The 21582-nt window shown below is 39.3% G+C and overlaps 3 protein-coding genes across 5 annotated transcripts in view; 2 read left to right on the plus strand and 1 right to left on the minus strand.

The window, feature by feature from the left end:
* The window catches only part of LAMA4 (laminin subunit alpha 4), a 103947-nt gene extending 100731 nt beyond the window's left edge, over positions 1-3216 (plus strand). For both annotated transcript variants that reach the window (XM_014964668.1, XM_014964669.1), the window contains exon 38: positions 378-3216. In XM_014964668.1, coding sequence (XP_014820154.1) covers positions 378-523 — 146 coding nt within the window. In that variant the 3' untranslated portion in view covers positions 524-3216. The remainder of the gene's footprint in view (positions 1-377) is intronic.
* A 4069-nt stretch (positions 3217-7285) lies between these two features.
* Positions 7286-19462, plus strand: TUBE1 (tubulin, epsilon 1). Of its 2 annotated transcripts, none has more exons than XM_014964477.1 (12): positions 7286-7358; positions 7438-7511; positions 8778-8830; positions 10051-10108; positions 10698-10813; positions 11837-11958; positions 13267-13454; positions 14273-14448; positions 15185-15325; positions 15945-16085; positions 16981-17155; positions 18230-19462. In XM_014964477.1, exons 1-12 carry the CDS (start codon positions 7334-7336, stop codon positions 18386-18388), a joined length of 1428 nt encoding a protein of 475 aa, XP_014819963.1. In that variant the 5' UTR covers positions 7286-7333; the 3' UTR covers positions 18389-19462. The 2 variants fall into 2 exon arrangements, with proteins under 2 accessions (XP_014819963.1, XP_014819965.1); XM_014964479.1 differs by having other exon boundaries at positions 14306-14448.
* A 125-nt stretch (positions 19463-19587) lies between these two features.
* Positions 19588-21582, minus strand: part of WISP3 (WNT1 inducible signaling pathway protein 3) — a 46908-nt gene continuing 44913 nt past the window's right edge. The window contains exons 5-6 of the mRNA XM_014964431.1: positions 20807-21000; positions 19588-20353 (exon numbers count right to left, since the gene is read on the minus strand). Coding sequence (XP_014819917.1) covers positions 20072-20353; positions 20807-21000 — 476 coding nt within the window. The 3' untranslated portion in view covers positions 19588-20071. The remainder of the gene's footprint in view (positions 20354-20806; positions 21001-21582) is intronic.

Below are 21582 nucleotides of genomic sequence, written 5' to 3' on the forward strand. Positions count from 1 at the left end.
AAATATAGAAAACTAAATGCAAACTAACCAATCAGACACAGATGACAATGCATGTGTTAAAAGAAATTGCAAAGATGCTCCCCAGGCTTCATCTACTCTGTTACTTAAAAGAAAATGCAGTTGTCAAAAAATGCAAGATTAGGCCTCTATTGACTATGTAGTAGCAGGAGTTTTACACAAATGTAGATAACTTCCCATACTTACTCTACTGGCCACTAGGACACTGGCAGTAGGTCAGACATTTTTTATAAGACCCACAGAAAATTTAGCAGAGCTGCAGTTAGTAACAAATTCAAAAGATTCTGCCACCAAACTCATTATCTTGGTCACCATGAGCTCTAATTTTTAATTTTTTTTTTTAAATCTGCTTCTTCCAGAGTCTCTGCTAACATCCAGCCTGACTACACGCAACTCCTTCATTGGCTGCATTCGTAACTTCATGATTGATGAAAAACCAGTGAGTTTTAGTAAAGCAGCTTTGGTTAGTGGTGCTGTAAGCATCAATACCTGTCCAGCAGCCTGACAGTGCACTGCATCAATCCCATAAAGTTCTTTAGATCACAGAAGGAAAAAACAGAACAAAAGAAACCATGTTCATCAAGAGAAGAATGAAAATATCAAGGATCCATCTACAGAAAGCAGTATGTTTAAGGGTCACTTCTAATGTTTATGTGCAAACAATCACTGCAGAATAAAGGGCTGTTGCTTCTGCACTTCTCTTACTATACCACAAGAGTGAGCTTTACCATTTCTTATAGTGTATGTGTGGCCAGTCTGTTACATGAAAATGTGCGATTATAAATGAAATGAAAGTTATATTAAATATGTTACTTTCAAGATAGATCCTCCACATCAGTTCATTCTGTATCTTAAGTCACCTTTTGTTTCGCAGGAAAAGATCTGCCAATGCACATTAAAGAATAAAGCTAGATAATATACTTACATCGCAAATAACTGTGTTCAAAGATATTTTTTTTAACTTTCCATTCAACTCATTTATATATTCCTCAAAATGAGGGGCAGAGAGAATATGAGTTATGCAATCCTACAAACAATGAAAACCTAAAATTTTTATTCCACTTCTAGACTTCATGAATATGTTCTAGCATGCGAAGGTAGGATGCATATCTTTAAAGACAGACACCTGATATAACTGATTATTTACCTAAACTAGGTAATTTAGAGCAATGCTTGCCTTACATAGGAAGGAAGAGACAAAATTCCAAATTTCAAGCTTTTTCTCTAAATTTTTAAACGCACTTACATACAAGCACAGCACTAAATCCACAATCTCATTGTGATCTCATTTGAACTCATATAATACAAGCAAGCAGAATCATAGTCACAGTTTCAGGCAAATCCCTTATCACATTAAATCACCAGTTCCTTGTGAGACTGCTGCAGGGCTTCAGCTACAGCAACTCCAGCAGTTACAGTCTGAGTAATCCTCAAACTAGGAACATGTTCCTGTGGGAAGATATGCTGCTGCAGAGGAACTGGGGGTGAAACAGGAAGATGTAAGCAGAAGGCAAAGGGCTACACATCTGAGCTACGTTAAAACCATAGAAGGCAGACAGAAGTCAATACTAGGCTTTAGCTCACAGTAGGCTTGAACATCAAACACGCACGAGTCACTTGCAAAACTTGCAAAACTCTTCAGTGATAACCTACAAGGCATCAAAGCCATTTAGGTTTCTTTTCTTTAAAGAATAAATTACTGTTGACAGAAAGGTTTACAACTGTTGGGCAAATTATTGTTGGAACCAACTCAAAACATGTCCAGCTGCAAAGCAGTGAAGTATAAAGGGTAAAAATAAAGGACAACACCCTACAGACTAGAAATTAATACGAGCTCATCTGGAAAACAGAAAAGCGACAACTGGAATCCAAAGATCTTGAATCTATGGACAGCTGGAGGAACCACCAGAATAAGATACATATGAAAGCACTAATCACTAGCTTCCCTACTACTCCCTCAGTAGGAAAAGGGTTTTGACAGACTGAAGGGGCTTTGGCTTACTCTGGATAAGGAACTGCAAGCTGTGGACAGACTAGCACAGGAACTCCCCAGCAGCTGGGACCTTGTCACTGCCTCTCCACTTGTCTCTACATTCCATTGTTGGGCGCTAAGTGGACAAGAGAAGACAGCGTTGCTCCACCAGCATTGTCAGCTCTGCTCATGCTTTCATCCCCATGCCTGTTCTAACTGCCTTCTCCTGGACACATCTCTCACTCTGTTGCCTGCAGCTCTCAGGCAATATGCTCCCAGGACTGACTCCCTTCCCAACCCCATAGGGAGGCCCGCTATTTCTGGGAGCGGTGTATAGATCCCTCTTTCTCATCACTCTGTATCCCACTGTTCATACTTCAGAAGCAAGCAGTAAGAGTACCCCTCTGTGGTCTCTCTGAATCAAGCACATCATGATCCCAAAACCCATTGCCTTCAAATGCCATCTTTGTCTCAGATAACAAAACCAGTATGCCTGCTCAACTCTTTCCTGCTCCCAGCTACTACCCAGATTCTGAACAAAAAAGATTTAGGGCTTTTAGTTTGGTAATTTTTTTATTATTGGGGTTGAGGGGGAACGTCCTCAGATCAGTGAGCTGGGTTCCCAGTGGGTACCAGAGGCCATGCACGGTGTCAGGGCTGTGTAGCTGGGAGCAGGGGTAAAAAAGGAAGTTTCTCTCCTTCCAGCGACAGCGAGTTGTTAAGAGCGGCTCAATCAATCTCATGATACCACAACCTGAGCTAATCTTCCTCAGGCCCTGGTCTCCAGGACCCTATAGCTGGAGCAGATTCCCTGCTTAGATAGGTTCATTAGGAGGATTACTGAAATTCCTTTCAAGGTTGTCTGCAGCTGCTAAGCAGAGATTGCCAGGAACAAGCATATGCTTGTGCCCCCTAAGAGCATCACTGTTTAGTGAATGCTAGTATTGAGTGGAGCATTGTATGCTAACTGGTACATGCATACCCAGAACATTTTTTCCATCTTACACCTACTTCAAACTAAAGTGTATTTTCTCATATCCACATCCAAGCTCTGTGAATAAACAATATTTTTCTTAGCCATATTTGCTGCAAGGAGATTTGGTTTTGTTCAGTGGATTTACATTTAAGAATGAATTTTCTGATTAATCAGTTCTTTGCATACTTTATATATGGAAAACTAAAAATACAGTAAAGTAGTATGTGAATAAAAAACACATTAAAATTCATAAACTGCTACCATTCAATTTACTTCTCTTTACTATATCACCAGCTAATCAGACACAGCAGTATTTGTGGAGGATATCTTCCTCAATTTTCTTTTTTAGGCCTCAGAGGTTTTCCCTCTGCAAAACAAGGTTTCCAAAGAAAAGTACTATAAACCAGAGGATACTTCCAGACTCAGGAGAGATCAGAGAATAATGCAAATTCTCCTGCCCGAAACATCCACATGGATCTTGAAATTACCATTCCATATGCACCAAAGAAAGTCTGTATGTGATGCACTTCATTACACACACCTCCACATTAATTTCAAAGCTCCTGGTGCTTAAGAGAAAGTACTGCTTAAGCCAAAATCTTCCCAGAATTCAATTTGTCTTCTGTATCTATCTTAAGGATTATAGCTCCAAAGTACTAAACCCTTCATCTACAAAGATTTCAGAAAAACCTCCGAGTTCTGAGGTACGCTGCCAGGTCACCCATTTGCATTTTCAATATTGACATAACTACCTCAATTCTGCAGAAAGCCTACCCAAAAAATGAGCACTGACCCTAATGAGATTATAACTTTTCTCTGCCACCTTCAAGGTTTTAATAAGTGTTGTTATAGTCATTACCTGAATCAGGGCTACAACTATACTGTTATTATATCATGGATCATTCTGAAATTTGACACTTGCATGATTATGTAAAAAAGAATCCAATTTCAAGTTGAAATACTCAACAAACTCCTTCAAAATAGAGTATTTAATTAGGATTTCTGGGCCCTCTACCTCTTATTTATGAAGATCTGTAGAGATCTCTCATAGTTAAAGGTTCTTACCAACCTTTCCTTCTCCTCAAGGATCAAGAGTATGGACAACAGCCTGAACACGAAAATAAGAGGATTACAGGTCTGGCAGTAATTCTCCCAAAGCCAACCATTATAAGTGGGGAAAAAAGAAAGAAAGAAAGAAAGAAACAAACAAACAAACAAAAAACAACCAACCAAACAAAAACAAACAAACAAACCTTCATATGTGAACTAAACCCTGATATAAATCAAGGAATAACATTATTTCAAATTCCAGTGTATTCTCCCTACAGCAGCATGTGGCCTATATAGTCAAATGACTGTCATTAAAAAGATGCTGAAAGCACAGCACATTCTTAACTTGTGATGTACATTTGGCTCTTGTTATGGTTGGGATTTAAGGGTTATTCACAGATACACACAGTGGTCCATGTCAACTCATTTTCTCTCAATAACATAGTAAGTTATTCCTACAATTCAATTATTCAATTTGTGTTCCAAAGCTGTGGAACGCTATTACTGTATATCATCAACAACAAAAAGTTACTGAGAAAATAAGGGTAAGAAACACGCATTAGCATAAGACTGCTGATTAAATGATTAACATAGACAAAAAGTCTCTGAGGGGACCTGACTAGATTGAAGCATTTATACTATGGTAGATGAAGTAGAGCGTCATCATCTACAATGAAACAGAAAGTCTGTGTGTGATTATTTCTTTCACATAGTTGAGCTTCCCATTTCATTAAACCTCTGAGCACATGCATCAAGCCAAACTGGTTATTGCACATCCACTTCCTGCCCTTGGACCTCCTTTGGAAGCTAAAAAATATTCTCACATGAATGTGAATCTCAATTGCATCTATGATTCACGGTGTTTCCAAGCTCAGTGAGAATAATCACTTTACATTTGCCATCACAGACCTCTTAATAGCATATTGGAAGCCAAAGCACAGAATTTCTTCCTGCAATCTCATGTTCAATGGAGTGAATCCCATTAAGCTGAATCTTGATGGGACATAGGAGACAAAAACTACAGCTAACGGAAAGAACAAATAGGAAGTGTAGCTAACTACACAAAAAGAAAGCAAGTCAGATACAATAATATTAAGAGATTTCTGTAGACTTTAAATTAAGCTTTAGAATGCTTACAAGCACTGTTGTACTGCTTTTAGCCTAAGTAACATCAAAAGACCTGTAAAGAGAAGACTTTAAGGACGTGAAGGTAGGCAAGAAACAGAGAAACACACGTAGAAACACATAGTTTCATATCTAGTAGCTAGAACAGACAGGTTCGGACCAGTTCTGGTAACCACAGCGAACAAAATTCAGCTGTGAAAAAAACATCTAGTTTGTCCAGAGATGAGAAATTACTACCTGCTTTCCTGATTAATATTCATGCAGTTTTACACTGGTGATTAGTTTATAAAATAAGTATTTGAGGTAGTATTGCTCTATTCGTGCTAAACTTTCTACTTGCCAATAACACTGAAGCCATTGGTCCTTTGCAACTTTACACATGAAGCTTGTGTAAGCTTGGGCCAGTCATTACTTTTTTCTTAAGAACAATATATGAACTTCAAGTAGAAGAATTCTTCTCTTTCAATTAAGATTTAAAAAATTAGGTTTTATATGTATTTCTTACGTATTATATTGTATTGTACAATATTGTGTTTGCTGCAGCATGTACTTAATCTCTCCAGGAAAGTTTTTTAAAGTAGTCATTTGGTATAACTTTATTTTCCTGCGGAAATATAATTGATCTCTACAGGACAAGATCCTAGGTCATGCCCATGGTTTCTCCAGAGCAAATAAAGGATTAAGATACACTGAACTTCAGATTTCTGTTAAGAATTTCATTTAGCACATTTTGTTTGCACACCAGCACTAGAAATAATATATTTGGGAAAAGCGTGTTTTGTTGGATAGTTTTAGCCATAAAACCTAATGAACTGGGTTGCGTGGAAGCACTTTTGTTCTCCCACAGGAAGCAGGAATGCCATCCGTGTCACAAGAGAGCGTTCTGCAATTGACTGCTTTGTGTCTCACACATTCTTCACATCATGTTGCGGCGCAGCTATGCTGTGGGCCGGTCTTAGCATGCTGCGACAATGGCATCTCTACCTTTGGGGTCTCTCATTTTTAGACCCAAAGTTGTCATGTTCAGCACAGGCAAAAGCCCCTCCTAATTACACCGTGAAGGTTCAGCCTTCCAGTACCTGAGGGGGGGGCCTACAGGAAGGCTGGAGAGAGCCTGTTTACAAAGGCCTGTAGTGACAGGACGGAGGGGAGCAGATTTAGACTGGAGATTAGGAGAAAGTTCTTTACTGTGAGGGTGGTGGAGCACTGGAACAGGTTGCCCAGGGAGGTGGTTGAGATATCCCTGGAGATATTCAAGGTGAGGCTCAATGAGGCTCTGGGCAACCTGGTCTAGTTGGGGGTGTCCTTGCTGACTGGGGGGAGGTCGGACTAGATGACCTTTGGAGGTCCCTTCTGGCCTGGACCATTCTATGATTCTATGATTCTACAATTATTTCAGGAAGAAATGTGAAACTGAGCTCAAAGAAAAAGATAGTTTGCAAGCCTGATGGGAGTGTACAGCATTTTCACCCGACCGATTTTTCCAGTTAATTTTAAATTTGTATTTTCACATCATTTGGCACATTTCACACCGTCACTCGGAATAATGTATTTGGGGAAAATAAAATGCATCGCCTCACCGATTTTTAGCCATAAAAGGTAATGAACTGTGTTGCATGGCAATATTTCTGTCCTCTCACAGAAAGGCTTCACGTGAGGCCTCGGCCATGTCTCCCGCGTTTGTGCTTCAGCAGAGACCCTGTCGCCGCTGCCAGGTGTCACCCTCCGGACTGCACCGGGCTCGGTGGTACCTCACCACCGCTCCTCTACCGCCAAACAGGCGACGGGCGCCTTACTGCGCACTCTGCTTCTCTCAGCGCACACTTATTTTTACACCAAACTTGGAATTTTACAGCAGCAGCCGTTCCCCTCAGGAGCAGCACCCTCAGGCGCCTCCCTCACACCGCTGCGCGCGGGGACCCGTCCGCCTCAGGCGAGCTCGTGCGAACACGCTCGTGCACACACACGCGCGCACAGACACAAGCGCGCATAGACACACGCACACCCCCGCCCCCTAATGGAACGTTCCACTGGCCATGGGGAGGCGGCGGCGAGCGCCCGATGGGACGTTCCACCGCGGGAGGAAGGCGGGAGGAGGCCGCGCCGTTGGAAAAGCCCGCCCCCCGCAACGCCACCCTCCCTGCTTCCGGGCGCCGAGTTCGAAAGAAAAAGTGGCCGCCGGCCGGCCCGCCATGACCCAGTCGGTGGTGGTGCAGGGTAAGGGGTCCTGGCGCCCGGAGTCCGTTCTCCCTCCCCCTTTTCCCGTGCCTGACCCGCCTGTCTCTCCCCGTTACAGTGGGCCAGTGCGGGAACCAGGTGGGCTGCCGCTTCTGGGACCTGGCGCTGCGGGAGCACGCCGCTGTCAACAAGGTAACGGCGCCGCTTCCCCCCTCACCCCCGCCTCGCCTCACCTCACCTCACGGCGTTGCCGGCCGGAGCGGGGCGGCGGCTGAGGGCGAGCTCGCCCTGTGGAGGCCGAGGGTGGCCCTCGCTTGTTTTTCTTGTTTTCACCGTGACTGCAAAGCACTTGTGCTTATTTGGTTAAACCCGGGCCGCTTCGTTGTGAGCCAAACTGCCCCCCAGGCTTCTATGCCATCAGCTCTAGTTCAGATCCACTTTCTCTGGCCTTTCCACATTGAAAAGCCCAGGGTGTCTCCCTGGTTTGAGGCAGCGGGTGAAAAGAGAGGGTTGTTCAGGGCCGGTTCTTTTCCCCAGGCTCTAAAGTGCAAAAGCAGCCCTGCCAAAGCCTACCTTTCTGTTAGCACTTTTCTGTTAGCACATGCCGTGCAGTGACCTGCAGTGCAGTTGTGCAGGCCAGAAGAGCAGCATAAAGAGGGCACAGGGTTGTGCTGGGTACCCTGAACAAAAATACACCCCTCTTGCCGTGATTATAGAGATACTACTTCCTGGTAAACACCCTGTGTTAACCAATAATGACCAGCAGTCCTCCTCAGTGCCTTCTGTTGAAGCAGCTGTAAAAAGGCAATGGATGAAGTTCATAAGAGTGTGGAGAGTCTCTTGGTTTTGGTGCTGTAGGGAACAATGACTTCCAAATTCTTCATCAAGTCATTGGGAGTGTGGTAAGCAGTCTATAAAACAATAAAATATTTAAGCTTGCCCAGTCTCTTTAGCTTTGTGGTGGGGTAAGTAATTTGCCCACTAGCCTTCAGCAGGGGAGTTTAGGAATCACTGATGTGGTGTGATGTGCTTTCCACAGAACTTCATGGATGTTGGTATCATGGGCACGAGCCCCTCATGAACTGAGTGTTGTAACATTGATGACCCGAGTCAGCTAAACAGCAGCTATTCAATTTAATAATTGCATTGGGATCTTCATTAAAATCCTAAATCTTTAAAAATTAAGGAAGAGTAATTGTTTAATCATGTGCTGAGAAATTAATTTCCTAGTTACATCCTCCTGTCAGTTTTTAATATCAAGCTGATGCTTCAATGAAATGTTCATTTTAGTGCTGACTAGAGCTAGTTGGATTCAACATAAACATTCACTCTGTTTTGAGGGGGGTGGTTTGACAGGTGACCTTCAGAGGTCCCTTCCAACTTTTAAATTATTCTATGAAAAAGCACTGAGAATTTCTGACTTTACACATCATCTTATGTCATGTTGTTTCCTTTTAGAAAGGAATTTATGATGAAGCATTAAGCAGTTTCTTTAGGAATGTAGATACAAGGTAAGTCTTCTTATCTATATTGATGAGTTTAACACAGTAGATCAACAATTCTATTATCTTCTCTTAACCAAAGTTTCAGTTTTCTTTGTTTCAGATCATATTTAGTTTGTGCTAGAAAAAGATTTTGCTTTTCTGTATTCTCAAAACACTATCGTTACCTTTCTGTTTCAAGTATCTGAAATTTGATGCTATAGTGGACTTATATAGGGAGTTATGTAGGCTAGAGGAATCAAGTGAGTACTGGAGGCTGCAGTGAGCTGCTCAGCTGATGAGAAGCATGTGGAGAGATTCTGTGAGGGAGAGGTTGGAAGATCCTTGAAGAATTCAATGCAGACCCATAGTCTCTTCCCCTCACTCCTGATGGAACTGAGCATGGTCAGAACATTTGATGCTGTAGTCAATTTCATCTGATGTTTTTGTGATTGAATGTAGAACAGCCTAAGAGATACTTTAAATTTAGGCTTGACCAGCCCCTGTATTAGGTAAATAATTGAGGGCAAAATTAGATCTGTCCTACAGTATCCCTGCCTTTTTTCCCCTTTGTTGAATATAGTTTGGCCAGACCAGGGCATCTCACCATTTGGGTGTAGAAGCACCAGCATTCATTGTAGAAAAAATGTGATTGTACACAATGCATAGTTCTCTAGGTTAGCTCAATACAACCAATCCTGGGGGGAAAAAAAGGGAAAATTAAGCTATGTCAGCCCAGGATGATTTCAGGACTGGTAAATCTTAATGGCAAAATAAGTCAAGCCCAGCGCTGTGCTAGTGCAGTTACACAGCTTTCACACCTCGGGCAGTAGTACAGTGCTGTATGTCCCCCAGTGAAAAGCCAGTGGTGCTGTTTGGTGTACTGTGTTGCATTATAAAATGCAGATATACTACATGCTGGATAAAAGATAATCCTTTCAAGTTTTGGCAATGTTTGTAGAATTGCCACAGAGCAGAGTCTGTATCTGAGAGTAGACTTTCAGGGCTTATCTTTTCAGCTTCCTGAAGTACTGCTTAGGATGTTTCTGATTGAGATTGTCCCCTGTAGTTGCATCACTTTAGGGAATTATGAGGTCTTTCTTCGCAGCATATTCAGCATGTTTCTGTTTGTTTACACTGTAACAGTCCCTGAACACGAAAGATTAAGGAGGGAATTTTATTCTTTATATATTGCCTTATTTTCTATTACAGTTCTGAGCTTGGATTTTACTTTTTTTTTTTTTTTCCAGAAGTGGTGGTGATGGCCCTGATATTTACAAAGGAAAAATCTGCTCTTTAAAAGCACGAGTAAGGCAATCTATAGAGGTCATTTTTTTACATTGTAAATTTACACTCAACTGTGTAGGAATTTTCATAAGGCCCTTATGATTGCATATGTTTTTAAATAAGACTTTGCATAGTAAAATTTCTAATAGTAACTTTTATGGTTCAGTGGAGTAATGTGGTTTGCTGCCAGTCTGGTTGAGTAATTTACATTATAATTTTAATAAAATGATTGCACATATTAGCAACCAAGTTTTTATTTGAATTTTCTAAGGAATGGATTTCTTAGAGCCACTTTAAGTGATTAAGAGGTAAAAAAATTTGAAACAAAAATTCTTTAATTTCCTTATTTCAAATTATTGGGGGAAAATATTTAAAAGTTTAACAAAATTGCATTATCTGAAACACTGTCCTCTTGAGTGACTTCTAGCAAAACAGCTGAGGTGAATCTAGTTGGTCTCTTAGTTAGCAGCTTAAATTAAAAAAAAAAGATTCTCTGTAGCACAGTAGAAACAACATACCTTTTATATGGTAAATCATTTTGTATTTCTTTATGTGATTATTTTGAAGGGTGTTTTGCGTACTGACTGAATTTTAATTTCCTTTCTCAAAGGCACTGTTGATTGACATGGAGGAGGGTGTGGTAAATGAAATTCTGCAGGGACCATTGAGGGATGTGTTTGATAGCAAGCAGCTTATCACAGATGTTTCTGGTTCGGGAAACAACTGGTGAGAACCTCTTCAGAAAGCATTTCTTAGCAACTAATTAGATGGCATTTGAAAGGGGAAATGATAACAGTAGCTCTCTGGTTCGTTCTGCACCTGGGAAGCTGCAGCATATTGCCAGTAAACTTTGGAGCCACTGTTGCCTGGAGCAGGGCTTTGAAAAGCCCTTACAGAAGCCTTTACAGAAGGATAATTCTGCTGATATATCATTTCGTCTATTTTTTCTTCCTCTTTTTTTTGATTTTCTTTTTCAAAAGAACATGCTTTTTATTTTTGTTTCTTTGGTATTCAGCTGCTTCCATTGCTCAGTCAAAGCCATAATCTAGTTTGAGACTGTGCAACTAATGTGGAAATGAGATATATGAACAAACGCACTTCTGATTTCTAAGCACCGCAGAGTCTGGCTTTGTGCATACAAACTGTATTACCAGAAAGAAATCCAGAAAAAGGTTGATTAACATAATGAATTCCAAATTTTCACGGAGACCTTACCTCTAATAATATTCAGTACACTACAGCCTGGAAAGCAAATCATCAGCAAATGTACCAAAAGAGAGTGCAATACAAGGAATAAAGAATTCTGTAACTTCACTATCTAGCAGACAAGTATTTTGAAGATGAGCTGTTTGTGTGGGTTTTTTTATTACTGATAGCAACTGACTCACATAGTACTCAAAGGAATATCAGTATACGTGTTACATAGGGAAATCCTTGTTTATAAGGAGTGCATAATTTTCATTTCGTAATTACAATTTGATCATCTGATGTGGGAGCTGATTTCCTTATTGGTACAAAGCAATAGTGCATGCTCTGAAGCTGTGAACACTGCTTGCATCTTCAAAATTAAAACCATATCCTGACTCCCAAATTCACATGATGTAGCCACAGCTTAGCAGCTCTCATAAATCAGGTATTGCACCCACCTCTGGACTCTGAACTCTAAAATGTCAAACAGGAAGAGTTAAAGTAAAAAACTGAAAGATTGATTGTTGGATTATTTTTTAAGAGTACTTTTCATCTCCTCAGGGCTGTAGGTCATAAGCTGTATGGTTATCAGTACCGGGAAAATATTGTGGAAAAGCTGAGGAAAACGGCAGAACATTGTGACTGTCTACAGTGTTTTTTTATAATTCATTCTATGGGAGGTGGTAAGTAATTTTTTTTATGGTTAATATGATTACACCAGCCACAGATAAAAAAAGAAAAACTTGGACCTTGAAAAGAAGATGAACATAATAATCAACAGCATTCAGAGCGTGGAATAAAAGATTTAACATAGTCCAATTAAATAGACCTGTAATTATTTATTATTTGTTTTGTTAGAACACTGAGGAGCACAAATCACGAACTAAGGTAAGTGCTACCCAGAATAAAAATACAGCTAAAATTTTAAATACGAGGCAGTGGGTGGATCAGGACAGTTACCAAATACAAGGAAACACTGAGGTATTACTGGTCAGAAGGGGCAGTGGCCTCAGAACACTGACACCATTGCTGTAATCGAGTTATTTTTAATCATGGGGAAAGAGTTTTCCAAAAGGCTTTGAAGGAAACTTCTAATATTGCTTGACTTTAGAATAACTTTGTTTTTCTATTTGCCTTCCACATAATTCTCTTGAATCCAGCCTAGCTACTTTGTTAATAAATCAGGAGGGAGAATCCTTGCAGTGACAATTTTGTCATCACTGTATTGCCACCAAGCCTTCTTCCTCTAGAAACATGGGGAGAGCCTGTATTATAACTGACTGTGATCTGGAAAAAGACACAGAAAACAGCTCTAAATACGAAGCAAGAGTTTTGTGAAGTGCCTTTTTTATGCCCATTTGCTTAATTTGAGAGACCCTGCAGATACAGTTTCCATTATTGCAGAAAATTGCTGTCTTGTTCATAGATGAAATTGTCTGCTGCTGAGAATGTTAGTTTTTCAAGACAGAAAAACCAGAGTTCAGTTCTCTGTTTTGAACTCAGTGCTTTGGGCTTAGTGCTAGTGAGGAAAAAAGTGTGTGTGCTGGGAGAAAGGGGTTGCTCTGTTTTGACTGGCGAGTGAGAAAACTTCATAAATAAACCCCAAAAGAAAGTAAATAATAGTTTGGGGCAGTTCAGTGTTTTTAAACAAATGTTTTATTTCCAAATTCAAATTAAAGATTTTAAAATAAGAAAGAAAAACAGTAGGTCAGACAAATGTTGGTTATGTAATAGGAATTTTTGGTTTGCAGACATTTTTGGTATTGCATACTTCATACTATGGGAAATACTTTTATCACTTAGGTTTTTCCCAGACAGGAAAATAACTTTCTGCCTAAATTTACATCTGAGTAGCCTCCACTGTCAGCGAAATGCTTCAGAAAATATCAATATATATAATTGAAAAGTTGTATGTTTCAAATATATGAGACTTAAACCTTAAGATAACATGGGAAACCTTTTATCTTCTCTTATTCTGTCTTCGTAATTAGGGACAGGATCTGGTCTTGGAACCTTTGTTCTAAATTTACTTGAGGATGAATTCCCAGAAGTATATAGATTTGTTACTGCAGTTTATCCCTCTGGTGAAGACGATGTTATTACTTCTCCATATAACAGTGTTTTGGCTATGAAGGATCTTAATGAACATGCAGACTGTGTGCTACCGATAGAGAATGAAGTAAGAAATAATACTCTATTTCTGTCAATTTCTCTTTTATTGGGCTGCACATAAGTGTTTCTTCCTTCAGTGTATTGATTTTGAGTACCAAGTCTTTAAAGCATAATTTCATTTTTTAAAGTAATAATTGAACTCCTAGGTCACTTGCAATTTCTGAAATTTGTATTGGTGTCACTAAAACGTTGCTCTGCACCTTCAAAGTAGTCTAGAGTGAATTTTTAACGTCTATTTCAAGGTAAACAGTGAAAAGCTTTTATTTACTGAGGCTGAGAGTCTTACATTGTTTTAGCAATCAATTTGTGTGTAGTATCAGTACCGCCCTGCAAGAGAAATGACTAATCACTCCAAATTCCGACAGACTTTACTGATTAGTGATATGGGCATCATAGGCACACCTGACCATGCAAACCACTAGACTCATTTGTATCTAAGTTATGACTCTTTCTGTTCACTTATGAAAAAAAGCAAGAGAAAGTGAAATATATTTAGAGAATATGCTTTTGCTTTCACAGGAATTATGAAAATTTAAAATGTAATTTTGGAAGAATAGTATTTTAAATAGTTGAATAAAATTCAAACTTCTGAGGAGGGGTGTGTGTGTACACATGTTTGTGTCATATAAGGAACAGAGTTTTAGAAACACTTCAATTGGAATTGGTTGAAAGTTGGAGTTAAGCGTATCAAAGGTATAATATTTGAACTGACAGTACCCTGTCTTAGCTTTTTCTTTAAGATTAATTGAAATGAAAAATTGGTGTACTGAATTTGAAGGCTCAGTGCTCAAGATTTCTTGAATGCTTTTTTTTCCTCTTTCAAAGTCTCTGTTTGATATAGTTAATAAAATTCACCAGATGACCAATTCTGGGAAACTAGGATCAACTGTGAAGCAAAGCAGCTTGGTAACATCAAGCGCAGGCAGCGCAAAAACTGCTCAAGAGAAGCCATTTGATGCAATGAATAATATCGTAGCCAACTTGCTGCTGAACCTGACCAGGTAAAGTTACAGGTTATTCGTCTGTCAAAGGGGTATTGCTGGAGGCGGTGTGTCCTGCAAACATGCAGACCTGCATCATCTTTTCCATTTGATGTGTCTCCTCTTCTTAAGAATTAGGTACTAAACGTTGAAGTATTTGGAAGCATTCAGGTTGCGATGGTGTTGCTCTAGCCCTGACAGTCTTAAAAATGGAGCAAAAAAAGTTTTATAGGCAGAAGAATATTGTCCGTTATTAATGCTTCATGGAGCCCAGGGAAGTTTGCCTTTCTAGGCCAGTTGTGTTATTTTCTAAATACCATCAGATCATTGTTGCTCCTAGACCTTCTATAGCTGCGAGAAACTCCTGTTGAAATAATAGAGTATTGGCCTGCTTTTCTTTTAAACAGTTTGTCAGGAATGTTAAGTCTCATGTGTTTAATATAGCATATTTATTAAACCTGGTATTCAGCAGCTATGTCCACATACTGAAAAATAGTGCTAAAGACTACAATCGGGAAACAGTCTCATTCTTGATGATTTATTGTTCTATAATGAGAAGTGTAAGTAAATAAGATATAGCGCTGGTACTGCCAAATGTGAAAGTTCAGTAATTATACATAAACAGTTTCTTGAACGCTGTCTTGTTTTACTGTTTTATTGTACAGAACAGTTGAAAAATAGATTTGATGAATGTTTACATTATAGAAGTAATTTACTTAGTTCATAACAATTTTATAACCATTTGTTAATTTTTCAGCTCTGCTAGGTTTGAAGGTTCCCTTAACATGGATCTTAATGAAATCAGCATGAATTTGGTTCCATTTCCTAGACTTCATTATTTGGTTTCAAGCTTAACTCCTCTGTATACATTGGCTGATGTTAATGTACCTTCTAGAAGGTAAGAAAAAAATATTATGAAAGCTCTAGATTTGAAGCTTAATTTCTGATTCTACCATAGTTTTAATTTTTAAAAAATGCCGTTCTATAGCAAAACTAAGGCTAGAAGTTTTCTTTCTAGAAGTCTTAAGTCTGCCACAATTTCAAATTTGTTCTTCTGATTTCAGGAACATCTTTTGTCCCTTTTCTCTGTAATGGTCGAGCCAGTAAACTTGAAATGTATTTTTGTTATCTCTGCTGGGAAATGTTTCTGTTGGAAAAATGTATTACTTAGAACCCACATTTTTTAATAGGCAGTTTGTAGTGGAGGTGATCTATAAAAAGAAAAAATAGAGATGATAGATGCAGAGAGTTTGGAATGAATAGAAAGACTAGTTTAGATAGTTATGCCTGTATAAAAATGGAAAAATGGGTCTGGTGTGTTTTTAAAAACTTGTAAAGCCAACATATGGACGTATAAAGGTATAAATCTTTTTCCTGTTGTTCACAGTCCCAGATTAAAAGTACCTTTATCTTCAGAATTTTATGAACTTGAACTTTTAAACCCTGAAGGTGGGCATACTGAAGCACTTGTGTAGTCTGCTTTAGTAAGAGTAGGTAACTGTTTTCTTTTCCCCTAGGTTGGATCAGATGTTTTCAGACGCTTTTAGTAGAGATCATCAACTAATTCAAGCAGATCCAAAGCACAGCCTCTACCTTGCCTGTGCCCTTCTCCTTCGAGGAAACGTGCAGGTTTCAGACCTTCGCAGAAATATTGAAAGGTTTGTAATACCACACAAACTAGTCATGGGCTTTATTGAAATTGTTGTCAGTTGTCCAGAGCACACTCGCTTTTCATTTGAAGAATTTTCATACCAAATCAGTTTACTGAGAAATATTTCTTTTTATTTCAGAAGGGAAGATATTGTAATTAATTTACATTGTAAGTTAGAATAAGTCACAGCATTCTTGGATTTCCAAATAAAGTGAGCCGGCTAGGTGTCCTTGTGCCACTCCTCTCATTCTCAGAAATGCAAAAGAAAGCAAAGCCTGATGTTCCTGCCAGTGAAGGATTTTGGAGGAATAAATTCATAGGAGAAGTTTGTTTTTACAGAACAGAATGCCCCTCTCTGTCACGGTTACTTTCACATACATAGGGAATCATCCTTATTCTAACAACTCTGTTGTTGACACTCTGCTTCTACCTCTTACACTATTGATCTGTATAGTTACAACAGGAAAGGCAGGCAAACTTTGTGCACAGAATGGAGTTTACAGACAGACAGTGGTGCGTGGGGAAACTTCTGAGAATCTAAAGCATTTTAGTTGTTTCTAAACTACAGTTAGACTCACTGTCCCCACACAGTAATAATTTGCTCCTCTCCTAAGTCTCAGAGTGCTTGCAGTCCCTTTTATGTAAATAGCTGTTTGTAACTTTACTTTGCAAACCCTGATACATTAAATTAACAAAATAAAATTGGTGTTTGCAATTTAAATTTAAAATAGACCCAGTGTTTTGCTCTGAAATCTAAAATAACCTATTCAAAATTATACTTAGAACTGGCTTGCTTAGTTCTGAAAGCTTAAATGTTAACCTTTTCAGACTGTTTGTTAGCAAAGGAAACTTAAGCTTCTTGTTCTTTACATCCCTTAGGCAACTAAACTTTTGTATCACAGGTTGAAGCCTTCCCTGCATTTTGTCTCCTGGAACCAAGAGGGCTGGAAAACTGGTTTGTGTTCGGTACCTCCTGTGGGTCATTCCCATTCCCTTCTGGCTTTAGCAAACAACACCTGCGTAAAACCAACTTTCATTGAACTCAAAGAAAAATTTATGAAGCTTTACAAGAAAAAGGTACAACTCTTGTCATTATAACATCTTTAGCCACTAATCATTAGCATCTTTCTTTACTGGGAAGCAAATCTTAGTATCACCAAGGGACTGCTTAAAAGTAACAGCCCTTTTTAATTTGTGTTACCTGTCAAGGAATCATTCTAACAGCTGCTGCTTTAAAAGTGTAAACCCCGTATTAATCTGTACCTACTGGCAAAGTACTTTCTTCAGCAGTGAAGCAGTGTCTGACAGATCTGCCTACCATTTGGTGTTAGGTTAACTTTGGCTGGCCACCAGGTGTCCACCAAGCTGTTCTCTCACTTCTCTTCCTCGGCAGAATGGGGGGAGAAAGAACGATGAAAATCTTGTGGGTCAAGATAAGGACAGGGAGATCACTCACCAGTTACTGTCATGGGCAAAACAGACTTGACTTGAAGAATATCAAATTAATTTATTGCCAGTTAACGACAACGTAGGATAGCAAGAAGTAAAACTAGAACTGAGAACACCTTCACTCACTCTTCATCCCAGGCTGTTTCACTCCTGCTCTTTCTTCAGTGATCCTGGTGTCAACAGGGCTGTTTCTGTCACGTTTTCCTCACTCCTCTCACAGCTGTTGTGCAGCATTTTTTACCCCTCCTTAAATCCACTATCACAGAGGCACGACCAGCATCGCTGGTGGGCTCAGCTTTGGCCAGCAGCAGGTCTGGAACTATTGGAGCTGTGTCCAACATGGGGGCAGCTCCTGGTGTCTTCTCATCAAAGCCACTCATGCAGCCCCCTGCTCCCCCCTGCTGCCAAACCCTTGCCACAACCCAGTACACAGTTTGGTCAGGTGTACCCGAGGAGACAGAATATGAAAGGATGGATGTGTAGGAAATCAGTAATATCGACTGATTCCATAGGGGATTGTTACTGAAGTTGCCAAGTGTTTAAACAACGGGTGTCATCATGTAAGTGGTTAAATCTACTTTCTACAGTGCTTGCAGTGCTCCCCTCTTCAGAGCAGGCTAAATGGTACTTGTGGAGCCAAAGGAATTAGGTGCCAAGAAAAAGGATAACACTTATTTTTTAATTTCTTTTTTATTCTCACAGGCTCACCTTCACCATTATCTGCATATAGAGGGGATGGAGCAAAGCTGTTTTTCTGAAGCCATATCATCTTTGTCTGATCTAATAGAAGAGTACAATGAACTGGATGCAACAAAAGATGGGCCTAGGACAGATCCATCAAGACTGAAGATAGCTGTTTAAAGAAGGCAGAACTGATTTTTTTTTATAAACAAATAATAATACCCCCAAGCATCCAGCCACTTCATTTAAGCAGAATGAGTTGCGTGGTGCCCAGTTATTGTAATTCCACAGGGAGACTGGGACAATGGCTTCCTCAGCTCCGAGGGGTGTCATATTAAGTGACAGGCCCAGCCTGTAAGGAAGATTGGAAGGCAGCTAATTATGGTGGATATCAGTAAGAGCAGTCTTCATAACTGTAGAGTAAATTGGCACACCGTATGCTGTACAGAGAAGAAAGAGACGTTGTAGCAGCCAAAAATGTAGTTCTTTTCTCAGACTTTCAGCTTATGGTAAACTAAAGGCAGGCCTTGCTTCAAAGAAGAATCACCATTGCGGGATTTGTTTTCTAACAAGTAACTATGAAGAGAAGAGAAGCCCGCACGGTCTTCTCAGAGATGAAAGCAAGTCTCTGATGAAACTGGTTTCTTAAACTTGACAGGGTAGTAGACATTTCCGAATGCTCTAAGCTGTGTTCACAGTCTTAATATTTTTGCTTACATGTTGTACTTAGCTGTATTAGAGCATTCTGAATTGACATCAGAATGGGCAATATCAGAAAATTCAACAAAATAAATTTTGGATTAAGTATTAGATTTGGAGTATTAATTAATATATTATTTTAATGATTCGTATTCATGAATGCTGAGTTGCACTTGATAATGAAATAGTACAATATACCTCTGAGTGAAACATGCACTTATAATGAAGTTATAATGACTGTTTGGAGAACAAAGTTTCTATGCTTAAAAGAATGCAAGTAAAATAGATGTTTTAATTTATAATTACCAGGGTAAGTAGAGTTTTATATTACAGTAAGCACTTTTACAAAACAGAATGTACAGCTATTTCCAGTTGTTTGCCAGCCTTGGCTGTCTTAGAACAGCAAGAGGGGTGAACTGTTACAAATCAGACTCGATCAATACAATGATTTCTTAAAGCTTGAAGTCCTTCCAGCAGAGTTGGGGGTGGGTGTGTAAGCAAGCACAATTTTGAATGTATACATCCAGAAATAGTCAATAAAACATTGTGATAACATTTGTTGAGAGCGTTTTTTTTTTTTAAATCTAAAAATAGTCATTTCCTTGAAATTTTGCATCTATTATCTGCGGGTGCCCACTTATTTGTTCCTTTACAAGTGCATTGTTTATATTCACAACACTAGAGAAAGATTACCTGCTGCAAAAAGCAATCTGAGCTTAAAATTGACTTCTGTTTGAAGCAGCATTGATGTGTTTTACTATTGCAGATACATAGGAGAAAATGTGCATCTGAGAATCTAGAATGATAGATGAAGTATTACTGGATAGTTAGAACATCTGTGAATTGACATGTATTTGTTTTTGTGGGCAACAATTAGTTACAGTGCAGCTGTCTGGCTATGCCTCTTTTAATTACTGAATGTTCTTGTTTTGACAATAGGAGTGTTATAATACATCCTTCTCAAGAATGTCTTTCTAGGCATAAAAACAATTACATTTAAAAAGATGTGCTCTCCCTTGCATTTTCCAGGTGCTATTTAAAAAATGAATATTCATCTACGTAGTGTCACTCTGAAGACTGCTGTGGCAGGGGGTTACGCTGACTCTCTGGGGGGGGAATGTGCTCTTTGCACCTTCGGTACATTACAGTCCGTGGTGTCACTTGTCATAGAACTTTGAGTTCAGAAAATATATCTCCCGGAGCACTGCAGATCCTCTGACAGACACACGACGTTATCCACATCATCTTCCACTTAAAGAAGCCTTCATTGGGACACTGGAACTGCACGGTGATCATTTTGGACTTATTAGGTACGCAGCACCTCCTGTCCAAGCACACCCCACAGAAGGTCAGTCTGTAGCTCTGGGTAGTTGAGCATCCCGAGAAAACGAGTTTCTCTGCTGCAGGAAGCTGGAAGGTCGGTTGGCATGTTTTTCCTTTTGGAATCTTTAAAGCCAAAGAAAAGCCTGAGTTTTTTTACACATTAAAACCATGGATTAAAATGCATGGAAAAAATGGCAACATTTACATAGAAATATCTGGAAAATTATTCCTGAAAGCTGTCCTATTTTTCTTTATCAGCCACCAAATAAAAAATATTTTGAGTGACTGAGCATCAGGACAGCACTAGCAGCACTTCAGAACGTTGTATTGTTTTGTTTGAGATTGCACATCTGCAGTTTACTATTGAAACCTGAAGGCTGAGTGTAGAGAACAGAGAAGAGTTGTTTTAAAATCCTTTAAAAGAGGAAAAAGTCATTTTAAATTAGAAGTTACTAACACATCTATTTTTCCCTTGCTTCCAATATTTTTATTTTCTATTATATTTATAATAATATAAAATAATAATTATATAAAATAATATTTCTATTATATTATTATATTTATATCAGGAAATACCTTTATCATCTTTGGGATATTGGTGAGACAAGGCTGGATTAAGCATAATCTCTGTTCTTTTTTCATTTCACACTTGGTGTTGTCGTTGGTCACGCGGCTGGAGATGCCGATGCCGCAGGTCCTGGAACAGGGCGTCCAGGGCGTCGCCTGCACCAGGCACTTCTTCTTCAAAACCAGGGGCAAGATTCTGTAAGCTGAGACACAGCCACATGTTATTTATGCAGCAGAACAGCCCCAAAAGGGTTGGTTGAAAATTAAAAGGATAAGCATTTGATTTCTGCTCATAAAGGTGCTTTGGTAGATAAATCTAGAAATGGGGCATAACCAGTGGGTACTGGGATCCCAGCAAGGACTAGGGAATCGCTGGTGTTCTACGAGCCTCCAGTTCAATATGATGGAAATGTTCTGTGGAGAGAGTTATTTGTGGAATTTTTATGAAATGCCCAGAATGGAAGATACACTTAAAATTATTTAAGGCCAAGCATAGCTTGAAAAGGGCTGCTGAAAACCTTAATGTTGATTTCTTTGCAGATACTGTGAAGGTGTTAGGTTTGTATCGAGGAGTTAAATTCTCCAGTCGCTTCTAGGTAGCACCAAAAAGCCTGTTTGCTGATGGATTAGGGCTGGATTAGATGGAGTACATTTTTAAAAAGAAACAAAATTGGAGTGTAAAAATTGATGGTGGAACTTTGGAAAAAAAAAAAAAAAAAAAAAAAAAACAAAAAAAAAAAAAAAAAAAACCCCGATTTTGGAACCCTGGGCTTTGTGGGAAGGGG

The sequence above is a fragment of the Calidris pugnax genome, unplaced genomic scaffold (genome assembly GCF_001431845.1).
Source record: "Calidris pugnax isolate Ruff unplaced genomic scaffold, ASM143184v1 scaffold219, whole genome shotgun sequence".
Classification (NCBI taxonomy): domain Eukaryota; kingdom Metazoa; phylum Chordata; class Aves; order Charadriiformes; family Scolopacidae; genus Calidris; species Calidris pugnax.